Source organism: Xenopus tropicalis, chromosome 2, assembly GCF_000004195.4.
Source record: "Xenopus tropicalis strain Nigerian chromosome 2, UCB_Xtro_10.0, whole genome shotgun sequence".
NCBI classification, from domain to species: Eukaryota; Metazoa; Chordata; class Amphibia; order Anura; family Pipidae; genus Xenopus; species Xenopus tropicalis.
In genome coordinates this window covers 94721786-94745912 of record NC_030678.2, presented here as the reverse complement: position 1 = coordinate 94745912, position 24127 = coordinate 94721786, and the positions used below count along the sequence as shown (strand labels likewise).

The following is a 24127-nucleotide window of genomic DNA, read 5'->3' as shown; positions in this document are numbered from 1 at the left end:
TCTTAAACCCTGTGTTTTATCCAAAGTGTATTTAGTTGAACTAATAACTAATCATCGTGCAACACAGGCTCTTTATTCGTTTTCAGCCATCTCTAAATCAAAGCCCTCCTATAGTAACTATGTAGGAAATATGGACATAGTTCAATTAGCAGTCCACGTGTATTGCAATAGATTTTAGATTTTTTTTAGGTTATGAAAGGCAGACTACAAGAATTTTCTATTAACAATTGATGCCTGCAGGTACATAATAACAAACCAGCAGTGGAGTGAGTGTTAACTATATGAACCTGCTTGGCCAGTTGTTCCCATGTTTGTGTCTGCCTTGAGCAGTCAAACACAATCATTTCTTTCCTTTTGGGTGTCAGTACTAGAGATGCACAGAATTCTGGATTTGGTTGCGGATTCAGCCGAATCCAAGGCTTTTTTCAGCATGACTCAGATTCAAGCAAATCTAAGTGCTTTGCTAAACCGATTCTGAACCCTTAAAATCATGTGACTTTCAGCTTTGGTTACATGAACAAGGAAATTGCTATGCGCACAGTTCTTCATAACACTTTTTACCTACCAGTTCAGAATTTAGACAAATCCTTCATGAAAGATTAGGGATTTGGCCAGATCCCAATATAATGGATTAGGTGCATCCCTAGTCAGTACACAGTGTTCACCTGCAGGAGTTTTGTGAACCAACACACATCTGAATTGTTAATTCCAAATGCAAACTGCATGTGAAAATTATTTTCCATGCCAGAATGAAATAGTTTCAGTGTGTAAAATAATTTGGTAAATCTTGAACTGTTATTATCTCCTTTATAAATGGCATGCATTGGTAAAATGTTAATGATAGATCAGCATCTAAAGACACAGTGAGTTGATGTCAGCTGAGGTTCAGCCCTGTGTGGCATTAGTCTAAAAGTAATGGCTGCTCCACCCAGCCCAAGATGGCAGGAAAGGGAAGAGGGGAGCAAAGAAAGGGAGAGAAAGGATGCACCATCAGTGTTACAAATTCAAACATCCTAACTTAGGGAAATATATAGGTAAGGTAAAAGACTAATCTAACCTGGAAAAAAATCAAAAGGATATAATATATATGTATATATATATATGTGTATATATATATTTATTATATGTATATAATATATAATATTCTCTATATAAGTGTAATATAAAATGTAATAATTAAATAATATATATACAGTGGTGTGAAAAACTATTTGCCCCCTTCCTGATTTCTTATTCTTTTGCATGTTTGTCACACAAAATGTTTCTGATCATCAAACACATTTAACTATTAGTCAAAGATAACACAAGTAAACACAAAATTCAGTTTTTAAATGAGGGTTTTTATTATTTAGGGAGAAACAAAATCCAAACCTACATGGCCCTGTGTGAAAAAGTAATTGCCCCCTGAACCTAATAACTGGTTGGGCCACCCTTAGCAGCAATAACTGCAATCAAGCGTTTGCGATAACTTGCAACAAGTCTTTTACAGCGCTCTGGAGGAATTTTGGCCCACTCATCTTTGCAGAATTGTTGTAATTCAGCTTTATTTGAGGGTTTTCTAGCATGAACCGCCTTTTTAAGGTCATGCCACAACATCTCAATAGGATTCAGGTCAGGACTTTGACTAGGCCACTCCAAAGTATTCATTTTGTTTTTCTTCAGCCATTCAGAGGTGGATTTGCTGGTGTGTTTTGGGTCATTGTCCTGCTGTAGCACCCAAGATCGCTTCAGCTTGAGTTGACGAACAGATGGCTGGACATTCTCCTTCAGGATTTTTTGGTAGACAGTAGAATTCATGGTTCCATCTATCACAGCAAGCCTTCCAGGTCCTGAAGCAGCAAAACAACCCCAGACCATCACACTACCACCATCATATTTTACTGTTGGTATGGTGTTCTTTTTCTGAAATGCTGTGTTACTTTTACGCCAGATGTAACGGGACACGCACCTTCCAAAAAGTTCAACTTTTGTCTCATTGGTCCACAAGGTATTTTCCCAAAAGTCTTGGCAATCATTGAGATGCTTTTTAGCAAAATTGAGACAAGCCTTAATGTTCTTTTTGCTTAAAAGTGGTTTGCGCCTTGGAAATCTGCCATGCAGGCTATTTTTGCCCAGTCTCTTTCTTATGGTGGAGTCGTGAACACTGACCTTAATTGAGGCAAGTGAGGCCTGCAGTTCTTTAGATGTTGACCTGGGGTCTTTTGGGGTAATTTTGGTCGGCTGGCCACTCCTGGGAAGGTTCACCACTGTTCCATGTTTTTGCCATTTGTGGATAATGGCTCTCACTGTGGTTCACTGGAGTCCGAAAGCTTTAGAAATGGCTTTATAACCTTTACCAGACTGATAGATCTCAATTACTTTTGTTCTCATTTGTTCCTCAATTTCTTTGGATCTTGGCATGATGTCTAGCTTTTGAGGTGCTTTTGGTCTACTTCTCTGTGTCAGGTAGCTCCTATTTAAGTGATTTCTTGATTGAAACAGGTGTGGCAGTAATCAGGCCTGGGGGTGACTACAGAAATTGAACTCAGGTGTGATAAACCACAGTTAAGTTATTTTTTAACAAGGGGGGCAATCACTTTTTCACACAGGGCCATGTAGATTTGGAGTTTTTTTTCTCCGTTAATAATGTAAACCTTCATTTAAAAACTGCATTTTGTGTTCAATTATGTTATCTTTGACTAATAGTTAAATGTGTTTGATGATCAGAAACATTTAAGTGTGACAAACATGCAAAAGAATAAGAAATCAGGAAGGGGGCAAATAGTTTTTCACACCACTGTAATTTTCTATAATATAAAACAGGCTGTTTTACCTCCTGTATCAGTCAATTTTGGTATGTACATTTTATGGTTTGCGTAAACACCCTTCTGTTGTGCAGCTCTGCAGAATATGCTAAAATTCTATAAATGCATGGTGATGATAACAATAAAAAGTCATTAATATTAGGCAGCATTTTCTAAGGTGTTGAATGATACTGATTATAAATAAAATGTGCTAAACTGCAGTTGTGGGTTCTGTTTTTATACAGTAAAATGCAAGAATTACAATATCAAAATGAACAAACAATCAGAATTTTAAAAGATCAGTAACAACCAAGAATTATGTTTTCTCTGCATTTAAGTATTGTGTAGCCATGGGAGCAGCCATTCAAATAGAAATAGGTAAATGGGCCAGAGGTTTACAGAGAAGGCAAGGTCTGAAGAATACAATGTTTCAAGCATTTAAAAAAAAAAAAGACATATTCCACCCCCACCACTTTCTTCCTTAATTTTTTTATGGGTGTGTGTAAAAATTATATTTTAGATGCACTTTTTACCCAAAATTGGCCCCTACCACCCCCAGGCTATATAGTTTCCAGCAAGGCATAGTGTTTTCTGTTCGTAAAAATGCACAAAATAAGTATGAAAAATAAAATTCTTGGCTTACATAACCCACTCCTCCTAATCACCCTGTTTGGAACTATGGAATTAAAGGCAAACAACATGGTGACCATACTCCTGTCTATTTAACAAGCTGTCCAAGTGCCACGTGTGGAAGGCAATGGCAACACTGGAGCCTTATTTTCCCATGATGAACAGTTGTAGAATAGTGGAAAAGAAGTTCTCTAACAAGGTAGGGCAATATATATGCTATTGCAGAGGTAAAAATGCCTTAACTGCAATGTAATTTCGCCTTCCTTCCTTTGTTGACTTCCCTGCATTTTGGTGAATGCTAATGTTATATGAACTTTTATGCATAACACAGCAAGTTTACTCATCGCTAGTCATGAACTTAAACTACCTGGGCTGCTTGTAGCAACTGCTGTATTCCCACTTAAGCAATGTTGGGTTCTGGAGTAGAAGGTGCCAAAATGGGTAACCCGCACATGTTAGTAGCTCAGATATATATGTCCATAGACTAATGAAGTCTCTGTCACTGCTGTATGTATAAAATATTCAGTTGCTTAGACTGTGCTACTGTGTTTTTGCTGAGACATAATGGCAGTCAAAAAACTGGCAATATCCGCCATATTTATACACTGCCTAAGTGAGGCCAGGTAAATAATCATATGGTTTGTCTACCTGCGGAAGTTTTTCTCTACCTGTAAAGCATCAACAAGCAGAGCCCATAAGTTAGTATTTCAAAGGCTGAAGCTCATGGCCAACAAAGTCAATATTTGTGACAACATTTTTCCAGATTTTGAGGCCTGTAGAAACCAAAGCATATTTCTTGTGTTTTGCCTAAAAACGTGCATTAGAATGTGTTCAGGCTTGGCACCAATGCTGGCAGTCAACAGACTGGGAGGTGGAATTGGGTAATTTGAGTTGATTTCAGATGTTTTTTCACCAAAATTTGGTAGACAAAACAGCCACAATATGTCCCCATGTGCCAAAGGCTTAAAGGAGAAGGAAAGGCTAATAAAGAGTTAATCTAAAGCTGCAGGCATACCTTCAGTTGTCTCAATAGTGCCCTTAAGTCTCCCCATATTTCACCTGTTCAGATGATCAGAAGCCAAACAAGAAGAAAAAACGCTGAGCTGTGTAAAGAAAGTTTCCATAATGCCTCACTCCTGCACAGATACGCAGACCAAGTGAACATGCTCAGTTAGTAAGACTATGAGTCAGCTTCCTGCTGATTGGCTCAGATCCACATTCCTAAGGGGGGGGGGTGAGTACTTAGCATTCTTGAGGGAGGGGGGAGCATGAGAGAGGAGACAGCAGAGAGATGTGTGTCTCTGACACATGAATTACAGACACAAGAAATCTTTTCACAGAGAAGTCAGTGCAGCATTTCTGTGAGTGCTTATGGCTGTATTTACATAGACCTTTCTGATAAAGCTTACTTAGTTTTTACCTTTCATTCTCCTTTAAGCAATACAGAAAAGGATCACTATTACAGACTACACTAAAGCTTCACATGGAATTTAAGCTTTAAGGTCCTGTAATACAGAATATTATATAACTAGCACAAACAAGGTAAGAAAATCCTAGAACACTTGTACATTCTGTTCTTTGATGATGGATCACAGGCCAGCAAATTAAGAAATGCAATACTTCAAGTACACATTAATAAAATTACATGGAAGCAAAGACGAGGAAATACAAATCAGAATCTGCTTATAAGCAACCTCATCATTTTTAATACAGAATTGTCTGGGTTTTATCCCTGCTGGCATTACTTGTTTATATATATATATATAAGCTTATTTGATGGACAATGTTGGATGTATACACCACAGCAATGCAAGAGAATGTCATCAAAATTGCTACATTTAGAAAAGCTTTGTGGCTTGGTACTTTGGAGTAGAAAGACATGGGTACCCATTTTAGATTCAGGGAATGTGTACTTTCAAAAAATATATGACTTTCTGGGGTGAGTGTACTTTTTACTAGCTTTATCCCACATATAATGATGTAAATGTGTTGATTTTGCTGGAGCTGAAATAACAGAAATGATAGATCATATGGGGGTATGTTCCCATTGGGGCCCCTACATGCCACATACTTAGGTAAACCTATACATATTGGGCATCAAACTGTTCATATTTAGGGTGTTTGGTTATGTTATGCCCTATAGGAGATAAGATACTATAGACTGGAAGCTTTGAAGTGATTTTTTTAAAAAAAATCACAAATTTTGATAAAAACCAATAACTTTAGGAAAGCATTGCGACTTGATAGTTTGGAGTAGACAGACAGTTGTGCCTATTCTGGATTCCCCAGAATCTGTTCTTTCCAGAAATGTGTAATTTTCTGGGATAAACCTTCTGTGGATTTTTTGGCCTTGAAATTTAAAGTATGCAGCTTTCTGGAGCAGTGCTTTAGAAATTTGGTAGTGTACTGCTGGGAATTTTTTTATACAAGTGAGAAATCTTCATAAAACTATATATATTTGGTATTGGCACGTTCAGGAGACATGGGACTTTCCAAATCATGTTGTATTTTTGTGCATAAAATAATTTTTGTTTCTGTTATGTGTATTTATATTATGGAAAATGTGATTTTTTTAAATTTTTCAGATATTTAGAAGCCTATATCTTGTTACAGAATTGGAATTACACCAAAATTCTACCATAATTTGAAAGCTTAGGTTGTCCTGGGTCAACTAAAAGTCCCCCCGAGGAAAGGCCCCTAAAGTGAAACAGTGCAAAATGTTCAAAAACTGTCTGGCAGTAAAAGTTCCGCTTTGACCAAAACGGCCGGCAGTGAAAGGGTTAAAGAGCACCGGATCTCATCCATGGTATGTCTTCTGGAACAGGACCATTAAATACTACTATGCATCTGGTCCGATACCAGTATTCCAGTTCTTGAGCTGTATCTGGCAGATAAACTAGCCCTGATCCTGGGCTAAATTCTTGTTTTATTTTTTCACCAGTGAAATAAACTATGTGCAATAAACACGGTAGGTGTCACAAACACAAATAAATTCTGTTTTTCCATCTCTATAATCACGCATTTCATAAAATATACTCTATACACAAGTACATAAAGCCAAAAGCAACAGGAATTGACTCACTCAATGAAAAGCTTTTTGAACATACTGAGAGTTTACTTTAGTCCCCCTATTTTGGAAATATCCGCTGGTATTTTATATTTAAAAATATCTTAACTAGAATCAGAGGATCTCAAAGCCCCATTATCTATTATTCACTGATTAAACTATTAGGGCAGTGTCATATGGGGCATAGGGACAGTATAACCCCTCGTTCAACCTGAGCTTAACTAATAGTGCTTTCTTGAGCCAAACAGGAAAAGTGAAGCTACTCCATGTTTGGTTATTGTACGGTAGATGTAAATTAAATACAGTACCTTCCCTTTACCTTTTGTTATGACTTTTTTTAAAATAGTCTATTATGTAGGGGGATTATCTGTGCACTGGTAATTATTTACCTTGAAAAGATTAAATATTCCCTGTTTGCCCTGTTCACCTCAATAAATAACAAAAAACATACACTTTTCATTATTAAAAAAAGTAGGCAAAAAGTATGTTCATTACAAGTCATATTCATTTAACAAGGGGGTATACTGCCCCCTTAACTGTAGGGTTAATAAAAACCTCTATCACCTATCAAATTAATGTATTTTCATTCACATACAGTACGTTTAATAAGATCTAGTGCTATCATTGTTTATATTCCAAAAATATGTCAACCCCAAGCATATATATATGCTTGGAGTTGACATATTTTTTGAATATAAACAATATATATATACTTATATATACTTAACAATGTATTTATTACATTGAAAATGCAGTGTCTACATGCAAGCAAATTTCTCACAGCTAATATCCTACCTGTTTTTCTCCTTCGTCGCTGCTTTTAAAATAACTCTTATCCTTTGTTGCGGAGTTTAGCCCTTGTGTTTCAGAAGTCACTGTGGCTGCTCCATGTTTTAGGTCACTGTCACTTAAGGACTTCATAAAGATAAAATGAGGAAGTGGCAATTCTTTGGAAGGAATGCAAAAGTAATAGGGAAAATGAATCACCTATAATGAATCATGTAAAAATAGATGTATATTTTATGACTATATATGTAGAAGTTTAAACATAGCAACCTTTCTTGGCAGACTAAATGGCAGTACCCAATGAGTATGTTATAGAATAATTGTGCAAGTTACATAGTTAGTTACATAGTTACATAGGGTTGAAAAAAGACCTGTGTCCATCAAGTTCAACCCATCCAAGTAAATCCAGCACATCTAACCCACACCTACCAATCTATACACTCACATACATAAACTATAAATACAACCACTAGTACTAACTGTAGATATTAGTATCACAATAGCCTTGGATATTCTGATTGATCAAGAACTCATCCAGGCCCCTCTTAAAGGCATTAACAGAATCTGCCATTACCACATCACTAGGAAGGGCATTCCATAACCTCACTGCCCTCACCGTGAAAAACCACCTACGCTGCTTCAAATGGAAACTCCTTTCCTCTAATCTAAAGGGGTGACCTCTGGTGCGTTGATTGTTTTTATGGGAAAAAAGAACATCCCCCAACTGCCTATAATCCCCTCTAATGTACTTGTACAGAGTAATCATGTCCCCTCGCAAGCGCCTCTTTTCCAGAGAAAACAACCCCAACCTCGACAGTCTAACCTCATAGTTTAAATCTTCCATCCCCTTAACCAGTTTAGTTGCACGTCTCTGCACTCTCTCCAGCTCATTAATATCCTTCTTAAGGACTGGAGCCCAAGTGAATGCAAATTTGCTTCCAAGTCTAGCAATCAGCCAGAAGTTTGCTTTCAAATCACAGAAAAGTTTAAAGAAAAGTATTTGGGTAAAAATGATGCGCCTTGAGCAACAGACCGTGACCACATTTGTATTTTGATGTGTTTATCTAATAATGGGTTTTAAAGGCACCTTTTATGATCCAATCTTTTGCACATGGCCAGATGATCAAATAATGCTGATTTAGGCCAGTATCAGCTAAAGGTCCGCTTATTTAGCAACCCCAGCAATCAAGCAGTAGTTTAGAAGCACAACAATACAATGACAATGTAGATTGTCCCCAACTTGTTTCTTTCTCTTAGGGCTCTGGCACACGGGGGAGATTTGTCGCCCGCGACCAAACTCCCTGTTCGCGGGCGACTAATCTCCCCGAGTTGCCATGACCCGGCGGCGGGATGGCACACGCGGCAGCGTGATTTCCCGAAATCGCCGAAAAAGACTCGCGAGTCATGGCAACTCAGGGAGATTAGTCGCCCGCGAACAGGGAGTTTTGTCACGGGCGACTAATCTCCCCCGTGTGCCAGAGCCCTTACAGTTATTTTACTCTGTGCCAGACTGTGACAGACACAATGTGTGGACATGATATTAACTTTGTCAACATCTCTTTACTCCTAAAAGAAATTAACTATTATGCAAGAAGAAATAAGCTATTATGCAAGATTTTTTAGTGTATGATGTGGTCTCATTATCTTTTAAAACAAGATATTATTTTAGCATACTTTCAAATAAATTCCTGTTATGTGATCTTTTTAGTAAAATAACACACAAAATATTTCTTGAGTATGTCTTTGTAATAACCCATGACATGGGAGCAGCAGAAAGGAAATCAAGCATACCTAGGACTTCATGCACTTTGATAAAGCATAATTGTTTAAAAATCACAGTCTATGCTTTAAAAACATTTGGAATCTTTTTTTAGAAGTTTAAGTACACAAACACCAAGAAAAGAAAACATTCTTGATAGTGTTATCTAATTACAAAAACATTTGCAAGGAAACAAAAACAACAAATAAAAATGTGCACCCAATAAACAAAGGAATAAAAAACAGTACGACTAATTACTCAATCTGCTTATTGCGTAAAACTGTCCTGTTGGGTACTAAAGGGAACTCTTTACTGTCTTGCCTTCATTTCCCACATTAACCTTCCAAGATACTCCAACTTATCTCTAACATGCAAACAAAGAATCCAGCTTCCTCCCGTATAAATTCCACCTTCTAACTTTAAAAAGTCTTGTTCATGCCCTTTCTGGCTTATGACATCTAACACTCCTTTGGTTGCAGTCTACCCTGACATCTCACACTTTCTCCACTTTTGTTCCATTTTCCCTCTTTTTACACTCCTCAACTCTCTACACCAATTATGTTCCATTCCATTGGATGATATCCAAATTTATCTGTCGACCCCTTCGTTAACAGTTGAAACTGAGACTCAAATCTCTAACTGCCTCCTGGCTATCTCTAACTGGATGAACCATCGCCACCTCAAACTCAACCTAACAAAAACTGAACTAATGATCTTTCCGCCTAAGCCTGGTCCTACTCCCCCCTTTTCTATCTCTATTGATGGCACCCTCATCAACCCCGTCGATTCGGCGCGTTGTTTGGGGGTGATCTTTGACTCCAGTCTCTCCTTTTCTAACCACATTAACACCACTGTCAAAACCTGTCACATTTTCTTACGCAATATTGCCAAAATTTGTCCCTTTCTTTCTACTGCAACAGCTAAGCTGCTCATGCATGCTCTCATCCTATCCCAACTTGACTACTGTAACCTGCTGCTAACCGGCCTCCCTAACTCCCATCTTTCCCCCCTACAGTCTATATTAAATACTGCTGCCAGAATTCTCCTCCTCTCATCCAGGAGAGTTCAGGCCCTTCCCCTGCTAAAGTCCTTATCGTGGCTTCCTATTAAACAAAGAATATCTTACAAACTCCTTCTCTTAACCTTCAAAGCCCTCCATTCCTCTGCTCCTCACTACATCTCTTCCCTTGTGTCTCTGTACGTTCCTGGTCGACTCCTTCGTTCCTCGCAGAGCAATCGCTTGGTTGCACCCCCCACTACTACTATGGTTTCCCGCCTTAAACCTTTCTCCCTTGCTGCCCCTTACATTTGGAATGCCCTCCCTAATTTCCTCCGGAGAGAATCCTCCCCAAGTTAAAGACTACCTTTTGGAGCATGCGCCCAGCACCTGATCTGGGAACTGGCACTTATATTGTAGTGTCACCCACTGTGACCTACAGCACTTATATTTGCCTATTTGTGTCTGTAAGTTACCCTACCATATAGATTGTAAGCTCTACGGGGCAGGGACCTCCATCCTCTTGTGTCCTCGACTCCTAACTTATTGCAGCTGTATTTAACTATATTTATTGTTATACTTTGTATTTATCTATTATTATCTTATTAACACCCTGTTTGTATTAATGTATTCTACTGTACAGCGCTGCGTACATAAGTAGCACTTTATAAATAAAGATATACATACATACATTCTTCTTTCTCATTGTTATAGAGGTGAAGAAAGCAAAAGAAAAGGAACAGGCAAAAAACAAAAAAAAAGTAGGGACAGAACTTGAAGCTACAATAATACACGTAGCAATCCTACCCTTTTCCTTTTTGTACCCCTTTTTTGCTTGAAATAAATAAAGAATATATAAAAAAAATAATACACGTAGCACAAATAAAATAATGTAACCCCATTCTATTTGTTTGAATTTTTTCTCTCTGTCATAATGCTACTCTACCCTCTACTTCAGTACCATCCATCTCTTATAAAGCCATATTACTTGTTGAAACCATAGGTTGTTGGCCATTCAGTCACTGTAAGTGAAGCAAAGCCTGGGGAGGGGGCCTATGCCTAAGGCAGGGATCCCCAACCTTTTTTTACCCATGAGCCACATTTAAATGTAAAAAGACTTGGGGAGCAACACAAGCATAATACACGTGCCAAATAAGGACTGTTATTGGCTATTTGGAAGTCCCTATATGGACTGGAAGCTTACAGGAGGTTCTGTTTGGCAATACATCTGTTTTTTTGCCCCCAAGCCAATAATTCAAAAATAAGCACTTGTTTGAAGGCCACTGGAAGCAACATCCAAGGGGTTAGAGAGCAACATGTTGCTCACGAGCCACTGGCTGGGGACCACTGACCTAAGGGATATAAGTAGTTTTACTTCTCCTGTAACTGGCTGCTCTAACAAGTGAACAACATAGCATCCTTTACCCATATACAATTAAAAAAAAGGCATACAGTAGAATAAGGTAGAGATGATTTTTAAAATGATTAGCAAATGGGAATTAACGCCGCTTATGAACATTACCCTTTAATTGTCACAAAGTGAGTAGCTGGAGAGCCAATTTCAGATGTAGAAAAATGGATGCTTTGTAAAATTTAAGACACTCAAACTCAAACTGTAGCACTGTAAAGAGATATATAAATGATAGAAAAGGGCATCTTACCACTTTTGATACTTTCCAAGCAGACTGGGAGTCCAGTTTGTGCCACTGCAATTAACTTCAAAGCAACAAAAAACTGAGCTGGCCCAAAGTAACCTACATGTTTAGCTCCACACAGCTCTGTAATCTAAAAGGCAATACAAAGTAAAACAGTATTTTAATGTCATTTAATCATTTATGTAACATTTTACAATTTCACTTTTTCTAAAAAGTGATGAAGAGAGTCATTTATGATATAAAAGCTGTAAAGACAAATTAAACAAAATAAAATAATTTGTGTAGCAATCCATTTTATTTCCACGGTGCCTTTAATAAATGCATCTCACCTCTGGGGGGTAAAAATAAACAAATGGCTAAATGTGAATCACCAATACCAGTGCTGTCCAACTTCTACGGTGCCGAGGGCCGGAAATTCTCTAGCATACATGACGCTAATAGAAGCCAGTTTTGACCACTCCCCTTTTTGAAACCACACCCACTTCAAACCACACCTATTTTATCACAATGGTGGCAGCACAGCAAAATCCCAAATGCTTGGTCCTTACTGTGGGGATATCAACCATCATTCATATGTGAAAGAATTATGTCATATTAAGATATACCCTTAAATTCCATATGCCTCCTCCTCCCCTGTGGATAGCAGAGCAACCCCCAGCATATAATTACACACCTTTGGGACCATTTAATGGCTATTTCCAACTGCTAACAAACTCCCACAACAAACCCCTGCCAGGTTCACCTCCCACAAGCAGCATAGGGCAAGCAGAGTATGGCACACACAGGCAGCACTTTGACTGTCCTATGCTGTCTGTGTGTGCCATACTCTGCCTGTCCTACCCTGTCTGTGTGTGCCATACTCTGCCTTCCCTATGCTGCCTCTGTGTGCCATACTCTGCCTGCCCTATGCTGGCTGTATGTGCCATACTCTGCCTACAGTACCTATGTCTGAGGTGTGAAGAAGTGAACAATGGAAGTGATTACAGTCTGAGCCTGAGGTGTGAACACTGCAGGGGGTGAACAATGCAGGTATTAAAAGGTGTGAAAAACACAGGGGATTACATTTTTAAACAATACAGAGGGATTACAGCCTGAATCTGAGGTGAGAACCATGCAGGGGGGGCAGTTAATCTCAGTACTGATACCATTTAATGCTTACTCAAAGGTAAGCCATCAAAGCAGCCAGACAGGTGGGGGGCCACCAGTTGGACAGCACTGACCAATACCATATCCCAAAGACTCTCTGAAATTATACCATATATATCATGCTTTAAACTGACTCCTAACAACAGCTGTCACTATGTGAAAGATGTGTTGTAAGAATAAATTCTGTTTTGCAAAAGCAGTGCCAGTAGCTTCAGGGTTCTCCTGTGTCAATAGGTGCAGCAGTGCTTAGTTCGAAGCGGAAGGCGGGAAGGACTGAATGGTGCCAACCACAACTATAAGAAAGTGCAAGGAGCGCATTTTTATGCAAGTAGCTTTAATGAAAGTGTATTTAACATTAACTGACTGCAGGAAAAGTGCTGGGCCGCAACTGCACAGGTGTATATAACAATGCTAACTTTTTCCCTAGTATTTGTCAAACTTGCTACCTGATTTTAAAATCCTATATACTGTATGCATACAGTCTGCTTTGGTAGACTGTATTTAAGACTGAATTAAAAGTAAAGTATACAGTATAAAGTCTGTTCTTTCATTCAAGTAAATTGATCTCACTCCCTTTGTTTCTCATGATGTTTTGGCCATATCGAGTCTCCTATAATTCAACAGAATATTACTAATTCCAGGTAATCCTAAATTATTAAATAACGAATGAATAATCTTATCCCAGAGTCAATAAAACAATGTTTTTGTTTCACACTCATTTTGTTTTTATTGATTGCCATTTCAAATACTGAAATGTCACTTGTTAAAAGGGCCTAGCTTAGAAAGATACAGTGAAACAGAAAATGTGCCATGCGGACCAGACTTTTATGTTGATGGGCTCTATACATGGTGCAAGAAAAAAAAATCTAAAAGCAGCATAAATCATACATTATATTTAAGATTGATGTAGCATTTTGATGTTTTTTGCATTTTGGATTAAAAGGTCAAACAGGTGGTCATAAGGTAACAAAACTTGAAAATGCTCAAATGAATAAAACTTTTCTATGAAGGATTTTGATAATAGTTCATTCACTATTGGTATGAACATAACTATTAAAGCTTTACCAACAGAAGGATGGGGGCAATAATAATGTATCTGTCCCCTCCTTGGTGAGCACGTTTGATGGTAAAGATTTTAGATGGCTTGAGAGATTGGTACTCTCTCAGACAGAATACTGAGTACCATGGGGAAAATGCTGCCTAAACCACATGTAGAGGTGACAGCAGATTTCAGCTCAGATGGATACCACTCTTATTGTAAAATACCCTTTCAATTTGCAAATAAGTTTACCAAGCATAATGTGATCACCTTCTAATACCTCACTCAGACCTATACCTTTAATTGACTCACAGCTTAGTACAGGTATAGGACCCCTTATCTGGAAACCCGTTATCCAGATATTTTCAAATTACGGAAAGACCATCTCCCTTAGACTCCATTATAAGTGTAGCCCACTTTAGTTGGCAGTGCTGCTACTGGGTATTACATTGGCGCTACAGGAGCCCTGAGCCCCGCTTACTATGGGGGACAGGTGTCTTATTGCTGTTTGGCGTGCCTCCACCCAGGGGTGATTCTGTGGGACTACAACTCCCACCCTGGGAACTTAATATTAGACGGTTCTGCTGTCCTGGGACTCCACACAACTCCCGGCACCTTGCCCCTCCCGTGGGGTAGTTGCTTACCGGCCAGCAGGTGATCCTCGGATAGAGAGAGACAGCACACTTGCAGGTGTAGTGAAAAAGATGAATAGCTTTATTGAGGGCAGACCTCTCCAAGAGTGAAATACATATGTCAGGGCACCGTCTCCTTTACTTCCCTCTTAGAGAATCTCTCTCCTATTGGGTTACTCACGCCGAGTGATCTTATCTAGGTGCTCCCCCCGGTACTCTTGCCAAGAGACCCTCTCTTAGGGTTCTCCCCGATACTTACTCTAGGCGGACCCACCACAAAGACTCACCACGGTACTCTTGCCTGAGCACCCTCAGATTAGGAATCTCCCTCTATCGGTGACTTGATCCACCTACCTAGACACTTTGGGCCCTGATCTCCAGCTGATGGACTGCTGGGGGGGTATTAACCCCACTATCACTCCTGGAGGGGCAATGTCTGCCCGTTCTAACTTATCTTCCTACATGTCACTCCTGGAGCGACCTATCACAAGAACTTACTAGCTAGAGCACAGACCCGTTGGTAGCCTCTATGCAGAGGGAGGTCCCGGGTAGAAAAACCTCACAGCACATGGCTGCATCCCTTTTTATAACTACTGATATCCCAGACCATACCAAGTGTCCCATTAACCAGTACCACCCTGGGGCCTGTCCTAGGGGTATCCATCCTGCGGGGCCTATTTTATCAAACCCCTACATAAGCAAATAATTCTAATTTTTGAAAATGATTTCCTTTTTCTCTGTAATAATAAAACAGAACCTTGTACTTGATCCCAAGCATTCTGGATAATTAGTCCCATACCTGTACTATTATAATAAAAAGAAAAACTTTAAAAAAAAAGTGGTGTATGCCCTCAAGTTCTACTTTACGGCACTGTTTTAACTTTTGTATGGCAATCCATAAAAATGTAAGAATCCTAATATGTGACAGTTTTGGAATAATATTTTCTGACAAAGTACTAACTATCTTGTGTGTACACCAGTGCTAAACCAGCACATCAGTTTCTGAAAAAAAGTGATATCTCTAGTAAATTTAGCCTAAGGACTAAGTCTAAAATGTAAGTTTACACTCATTATGATGCCTCTGAAGTAGGCTATGCTACCTACAAAGATTTAGTCCACTGTATACCAGCTGAATGTAAAACATTCACTCAGTACATTAAGACCAGAGCAGTCCTGTCTGTTGCCATGGTAACTACATTGAAGTTAAGTTTCCTCTACCCTGTAGGCAGTAAGACCTGTTTCTCAACTTAACAAAGGATTTATTTTGTAGAAAGAGGTATAGCAAGGTATTCTCATCTACAATTTTTTTGTTTGTTTTTTTAGCACCATCTTCCATTTATCAGTCTTAAGAAAAAACAGCTTCAGGGGAAATGGAAATCTACAAACTCACACGGGCAACACAATACTGTTTACATTTAAGCACTGAGATATATCTACACAGGTTCTAGGCTAGCAGGAGGGGGAAATGAAAGTTTACACATTAGATTATGAGAGCTATATTATGGGTTGAATGTACAAAGGGGAACTTCATAACTTTCATATATATAGTATTCCTCTGTTACTGTTAGGGGACATACAGACATGTTGCCAGTGGAATAGTACATTATTTTGAACCCTTACATGGTGCTATTTGGCAAATATCTATTAAGATAGAGGTACAGTGGCCATACATTTTATGATCTACTCATTTGGTAAGGTAGCCAAACGAGCGAACCTTCTCCTGATATGCCCACCTAAGGTAGGAGATATTGTGCTAATTCATCATTTGGCCCCAGGGCCAAACAGTCAAATTACAATGACGGGCATAGGTGCCATTGGGCAGAGGACTGCATCAATCAAACTCAAACCTGCATAATCGACACCTGCATCCACAGCTTAATTCTGCCCATGTATGGCCACCTTTGGCAAGCTCTAAGGCAAGTCCTATAACTAGAACAACATGCAGTTTTCTCACTGGAGGATCCAAGAATTTCCATAACATATATATATATATATTTATATATATATGGGGCAAGCAGAAATTGAAGTCATTGCAGTAATGGTTAAAACTGCTTTTTAACTGATAACACCAGCTCTCCAACCTGCCTATTATACTTTTTAAGCAAGGTTCACATAGGAACCCAGTGCTATTTTTTGGTATACACAATTAGTCATACTGAGCAATGCCATCACAGGGGTATATCCTGCATTTGCATAATAACTTTATTTCCCCCATTATATATATAAAGCTACAATTCTGGACATGTTAACTCACATGGAACCTTAGGGAGTCACTCTAATTCGCCCCCTAACCCAGTCACCTATAGTAAGAGCTCAATCATGTGATCTTAGTAATTTCCACCATAATTAAACTTTTCCCCCCAAATAAAAAGCCTTAACATAGAAGGAAAGGCTAGTAAAGAGTTAATCTCAAGCTGCAGGCATACCTTCAGTTGTCTCAATAGTGCCCTTAAGTCTCCCCATATTTCACCTGTTCAGAAGATCTGAAGCCAAATAGGAAGAAAACACACTGAGCTGTGTAAAGAAAGTTCCCATAATGCCTCACTCCTGCACAGACATGCAGACCAAGTGAACATGCTCAGTTAGTAAGACTATGGGGCACATTTACTTATCCACGAATCGTATTTTACGCAACTTTTTCGACGCTTGTGTGACTTTTTCGATGCTTGCGCGACTTTTTTGGCGCTTTCGCAACTTGTTCACCGCTTGCACAACTTTTTCATATCTTTAGCATGGAAAAATCGGATCGCTTTTGCCGCTGTTTACAATCGTTCGGTACGAAAATTTCGGGACTTTCAGATCACCAATACGATATTATCGTGACTAATACGATTTTTTCGTAAGCATTTTCGGTCATTTGCGATCTTCAGAAATTTTTGTTTCCAATCCGAATTTTTCCCATTCGGGATTCGAACTCGTGTTTTGATAAATCTGTCCCTATGAGTCAGCTTCCTGCTGATTGGCTCAGATCACACATTCCTAAGGGGGGGGAGTGAGTTCTTAGCATTCTTGAGGGAGGGGGGAACAGGAGAGAGCAGAGAACAGAAAGCTGCGTGTCTCTGGCACAGGAATTACAGACACAGTAAATCTTTTTTTAGAGAAGTCAGTGCAGCATTACTGTGAGTGCTTATGGCTGTATTTACATAGACTTTTCTGATAAAGCTTACTTAGTTTTTACCTTTCTTTCTCCTTTAAACTCATATAATTATGTCAGAAATTAAGCAGCATTGGGCAGAGCTAGGAGCATGTTTGCGGTGACACCAGGGCATGGCTGGGGCATAACAAAGCTTGGCCAAGACACACCTGAAACACAAAAGCACTGGGTTGGCGTCTCCAAAGTTTGTAAGTCTTTAATTCAGATTTAAAGATTCATAAACTGAAGAAGCAAGTTAGTCATTATTGTAGTGACATAAAGCACATTCTCTGTTTTAACATGTTAAAATTTTGTAAGCTTCTAAAAGCTCTGTTTGGTATCTACACATAAATAGAAAGGGCTAAATTTACTATGCATTGGATACATTTTTTTAAAGATGAGACATTTGATATGTTTAGTGCTGATCTGCCATCTTAAAGTTGCCAAGGGCCAGACTATAGGCAAAGTGACGAAAGTAATGAAAAATATGCAGAGTTGCAGTGCAGGTAGGGCTGGGCATTTCAGACTGTGAGCCTTGTGCCTATTATAAATTACTGTGCTATATTTGTCTCACCTCATTATATCAGCTACTTCACAACCATAGTCCAAGTCCACAGGAATTAATGGGATCTATTTTTTTCTGTTTTGTATTACTTTAAAATTGCAAAGGATTTTGTAAACATAACCTTACATTACAAGCTATAATGGAACAGACAAAAAACCTGCCTTTTATTCCTAAAGCTAAAATTGTCTATGAGATATTAAATATTCAGTCAGCTTTTGCCAAACACCAGATCCCTGCATTCTCAAACTGACAAAAAACTGTATCAGTTGAATAACAATTAGAGGCACTTATGTGATCTTCCTTCCAGCATAACATAAAATATTCAATATAATGTGCAGTCCTTTTAAACTATATATAACACACTGCATACAAATGATATGTATTACCTTTGAATACATAACCCTCAAACAAATTTCAAGTAAGGGAAAAACTGCCAATTTGCACCACGAAACTGAAAGAAAGGCCTCAATACTAAGAATAAGAAAAGCAATATGAACTACAGATAATGTCTGAATCCTAATAAACAGGTGATTACATATTGTTAATTATTGGAGTGAGGAACTGAAAGGGCACTGGCAGTCATACACTGGGATCTGTCATACACTGGGATCTGAATGAACTCCCCTTTGGAGCTCACCCAGTCCAATTAAACCCAGGGAGTTGCACTAATGGAGTGTAATTATGCCCTGTCGTAAGGCAATAATTGTAGTGATGGGTGCAGGATACATAGACACAAGATTATTAGAAAGGTGTAATTACTCTTCTTGCATTGAAATTTAGACTGGATAATGAGGTATTAGAGCTCAAACAGGATACCTGTAGCATTCCAAGCTGTTTAGTGAAATTTCAACACAGACCCAACATAATTCTGTCAGCTATTTTGGTACATTGGGGTGCTGAGACTTTCCAGATAGCATCAGGTGCTTATCTATATAAAAATATATGCTTATCTTGTAATGTATAGTACATGGCACAGCAGTTCACAATATGCATGTACTATATATAGCTTAGAATACATTATCTCATTATTTAATGTATTTATTACAACATTGTAGTCAGTATTAATTCTAATTTTGAATGTAGCTCAGCAACATAATATTTTTTCCCAAAAATGAAACATGAAGAGCAAGTTGAAATTGCCTGCATGTCATTAAATTAAAATAAAAGTAAATCTGTGAAAACAACTTATATGAAAGGTCATATTGTAACTTATAGTTTTGACAAATGAAAAAGAAAAAGACACAAACATCAACAAAAACAGCAAATTTGGAGCTGTACGAAAAGCTGAAAGATACATGACATAATGAAAGGGATGGATATAAATATGTTTTGACTAATAATTAAAAAAGAAGAATATGTATTCTTTCCAAAAAGCACTACTAAAGTTTCAATATTTATTTCCTTCCTAAGATACACAAAGTATAATTAATCCTATGGGAATACTGATTGTTTCAGACATGCATTCTTTGCCTGACTCACTTTCAAAATATATAGATGAATGATAATCATTGCATCCTATATAAAAAATACAAAGCAGCTGGGAAAATAGCTGGATAGATATCAAATAATCTGTCCTCTTTAAAGGAATTCTGTCATGGGAAAATATGTTTTTTTCAAACCCAAAATCAGTTAATAGAGCTTCTCCAGCAGAATCCGCCATTGATTTTTTCAAAAACAAATTTTTTTAGATTAATTTTTAAATTTCACATGGGGCTAGCCATATTCATTATTTCCCAGTGTGACACAACCATGTGACCTGTGCTCTGATAAACTTTAGTCACACTTTACTGCTGAGCTGCAAGTTGGAGTTATATCACCCCCCTCCCAGCAGCCGAGTGCTATCAGAATAGCACTCAAAAGTAAGAAATCCAAGTCTGGCTTGGGACTCCTCCAATTACATGGGAGTAGGAGAAACAATAGTTTATCTGAAAGCAGTTCTAATGTGTAGTGCTGGCTCCTTCTGAAAGCTCAGACTCAATGGTAGAATTAATTATTTGCTATGTAATTAGTGTAATCTAGAAATAAAGAGTACACCATAAAAATCATGACCGTATCCCTTTAAAAACACCATTTACAACATCTGAGGTATTGTGCAAAGTGCACTTTGCACACTGCCTTCCTCTAGTGCAGAAATGTTGCATGTCTCTGAATTTCACACTTTTCCCCCCTAACTGGCGCATCATTTCAACATGCAAGTTAGGGAGCAGCAGAGGAAGCAGGCAGCAATGGGCTCTTTACTTACTGCCTTCCCTATGGTAAGCAGTAAGAACAGGGCTGGCCTGTGTCACTTGAGGCTGCACTGCATTTCCCCAAGCAGAAGAGCTCCATGGGCAAGCACCAAGAAGAATGCCCTTGTGTCCTTTAGTGCTGTTGCAGTTTTGTCCGGGGAACAAGTAAATTATATCCCCCATAGAAGGAAATTTAGGCAGCTGAACATGTCTTTGTGTCAGAAGATAAAACATAACCTCAAAAATGTGATTTTTATTATTATACATTATTTTAAGGTAATGGATTAAGTTAAGCTACCGGGCCTTTGTTTGCCCCATCTGTATCCCAGGGATGCTTATAAACTGTAGGTCAAAATATATCACCACCACATGAATGATTTCATGTTCATTTGGCTAGGTCCACAGGAGGAAATGGAAAATAAATTATATCAACACAAGCATGCAAAAAGTTCCTGGGGATCCAAATACACTGTGAATGGCTATTTTGTAGCCTACAGGAGTCAGTACATCTGTTTTTATGCAACCAAAACCTTTAAGCCATGAATTCAGAAATCAGTTGCTGGGAGCAACATCCAAGGGGCTGGTGAACAACATGTTGCTCTCAAGTCACTGGTTGGGGATCACTGGTATAGAGAATATGAAAAAATTAAAAGTTAGAATGTTTGTGAAGAGTCTCATTCATCTAGGTCATGGTATATCTGTAGTAATAAGTCAAATCAACTGGACTTGCTGTGTTTTTCTTGAAAATATTTTGCCAGTCATCCGAATGGCTTTCTCAATTCTAAATAGAGAAACTGGTAAAATGTCTTCAAGAAAAATACAGCAAGTCCAGTTGATTTGACTTATTACTACAGATTTAAATGTTAGAATGTACAATTAAAGAGCGTTAGCAACTGTATTTTAAATTCTATATTGTTACACCTTAGATTATAGCATCCAAATGAGAAAGAGATTAAGGATACATACAGAACTGCTGAAGCTGTGTTTGCAGTGAGTTCCATTCTCAGATAAAGATCTAGAAAAACTTTTTAAATAAAGACTCTGAAGTGGGGGGGGGGGGGGAGTCTTGGCAAACCTGTTTCTAAATCAGTGTTTACTTATTGTGTATATTTGTGACACACAACAGTCCAAGGGTACTAGAAATACCTGGCAACTTTTTCTTTTCTTTCTGAATTTAGTAGAGCTTTGGTGGCACACACACAGCTCTATCTAACAATGCAAGTATATAATTTAGTTAGAGTGCCTGTCAGGTTAATATTACCTAGAGCTCATTTATATCATCTGTCAGTTCAGAATTATAACTGTTGTAGTTTTGAATTATCAGCACTGTTTTGTACTGATTTCAAGTGACCAGTTAGTGACAATAAGGCAAAATTACAGTAACTAAAATTACCTTTAACATATATTAGGGATGCACAGAGCCTCAAATTTTGGATTTCAGACGTTCAAATATTTGACCAAAGATTTTGCTGAATATCGAAACCCTAATTAGCGTATCCAAACGACCATCTGGAAAACAACGCCTTCAGCTGTCACATGACTAAGGTGTCAGCAAATTTTATGTTATAGCTGTAATCATTTGTAAGTGCAACCAGTAATAATATCTGTATTCTTAAATGGCGATTTACATGAAAAGATGCTAGGCATTCCAGCTTCTGAATGCTTGTCACAAACAGGATACTAGAACATTTGTTTAAAACAACTGCCTGTTTCTTTATAAGACAATGAACTGAGCTCCCCTGAGACTGGAATGAACCTTTTGGCTCTGCTGAGCAATGGAATCACTAGACAACACCTCTGAGTGCTGATGCCCTGGAGCCAAATGCTGGGCCCACTGGCCCCCTAAGTCTAGTAAATATACACTATATGTAGAAAGGTTTGTTTTGGATTTATATACTCATATATTATGATGAGGGTAAGTTAATCTGTTAATGGAACATTCTTTCAGTGCATGTATATTAAATATATGCATGTTTCATTTGCAGTATTAACATTAGATAGCAACAAAACAGCCTTTATTAATACTAAGACAATGTTTTATTAATGTCTACAGGAAACACTTAATCCAAAATAAGTGGCATATCACTTGTGCTGCACAGCGCTGTGTACATAGATAGCGCTATATAAATAAATATACATACACACAAACATACATACATCCACATCTATATGTATTACAAAACACAAAAACTATGGATTCAGACATTATTATAATATGATAAATGCCACTAATTAAATTACCTCTGTGTATGGCATCCCTTTTAGTACCTGCCAATCACTGGTTTAGTAGAAGTTACCAGGGAATACTTATTACTAAGTGTAGCCAAGTTGCAAGATAAGTATACACAGGAAGAAACTTTCAGCCAGGGGAACGCAAAGTAGCAAGGAATCTCTTACCTGGTGTAAGGTATCTGCAGGGAGCTTAGACGCCCTAAACAGCTCACCCACTTTGTTGCTCCCTGCTGCCAGTCTCGCAGATCCCTCAGCTTGGCACATGGAAAAAAGCTCAGAGTAGCACTTCTGTTCCTTATCGCTCATGGGCAGATGCAGCCCCCCAGCTGCTTGGCCGGATGGCCCCACCGTCGCTCCTTGATCCATTACCCAGCTTTCAGCATGAGTTGCCCTTGCCTGTACCATACATACAAGGCGGAGGTCACTGGTTTTCCTTTACTCGCTGTCACTCTCTTCCTGTGTTTTATCAACAAGAGCTACAGCTGGAAATAGGAGGTGTTACTGCAGCTGCTGAAACATCCTCTCTCTGCAATGCCGTTCTACAGGGAACATACCTGGTAGCTGACTGCTGCCACCTAGCGTTCATAGAAAACACCAACATGAGAGTTTTATGCCTGTGACCTTTTCAATCTGTAACTACATAGCACAAGTATACTGAGCAAGAACTGCTAAAATTTCATACATTTGTTTTTAGAAGTATAAAGTTTTGATTATTTAGTAATATATTTGATGGTAGATCTGTTTTGTGGCAGACTTTTTAAGCAGCTCTATGAGTGACAGCCAATGGATGGGGGGGGGGGGGAGCTACAGATATAATAATTAATTTGCCACTGCAAAATTGAACATGTCCCGTTTGAAATGTCATGTCCATCTTAAAGATGCAGTTTATATTGTAGCTTTTTAGAGAATTGGTTTTGGGTGTTTTTCTATGTAAAACGTGAATCTTTTGCATTGCTATTAATTCTTTCTTCCAGAGGGCAATGGCCTTTCTGTTGCTTTACACAGTGCATGAAATGGGTAGTTGCACCACATCACAATGAGCCCAGTGGGCACTGTCACACTATGCACATTATACAGTGGCAGTACATACTGGTTCCCCAAGAATATCATACAGTGTGGGATAGGGGTAGTAGTACTGCAAACATATTAGTGGTCATTTACAATGTAGCTACACAGTGTGTTAAGTGCAAAAAAGGCTGCAATTGGCCTGTAATACCTAGACACTTTTGTCTTTTAACAGGGATTAACCACATTGAAGACCTGTTTATCAGATTTCCAATGTAATCACGTATGCCTGTAGCAGGCCTGACACATGCATCAGTAAATTGTGTTTAAATTTAGATGGTACAGCTATAGTGGGGAGTGTATTACTGCAAGAACCTTTGTGAACTGAATTTGGAAGAATACTACTTTGCACAGCACATTGGCAGATGCTTAGTAAATCAGCCTAGAATTTTTAATTGGTACAGATGGTG

At 38.4% G+C, this 24127-nt stretch overlaps 1 protein-coding gene across 4 annotated transcripts in view; it reads right to left on the bottom strand.

The window, feature by feature from the left end:
* reps2 (RALBP1 associated Eps domain containing 2) overlaps nucleotides 1-23152 on the bottom strand; it is an 80372-nt gene extending 57220 nt beyond the window's left edge. For 2 of the 4 annotated variants that reach the window (XM_012957482.3, XM_012957483.3), the window contains exons 1-3: nucleotides 22818-23151; nucleotides 11684-11807; nucleotides 7276-7427 (exon numbers count right to left, since the gene is read on the bottom strand). In XM_012957482.3, coding sequence (XP_012812936.1) covers nucleotides 7276-7427; nucleotides 11684-11807; nucleotides 22818-23057 — 516 coding nt within the window. In that variant the 5' untranslated portion in view covers nucleotides 23058-23151. Of the gene's footprint in view, nucleotides 1-7275; nucleotides 7428-11683; nucleotides 11808-22817 lie in introns of all 4 variants that reach the window. The other 2 variants (XM_031896961.1, XM_012957485.3) reach the window with 2 other exon arrangements.
* Nucleotides 23153-24127: the final 975 nt, after the last annotated feature.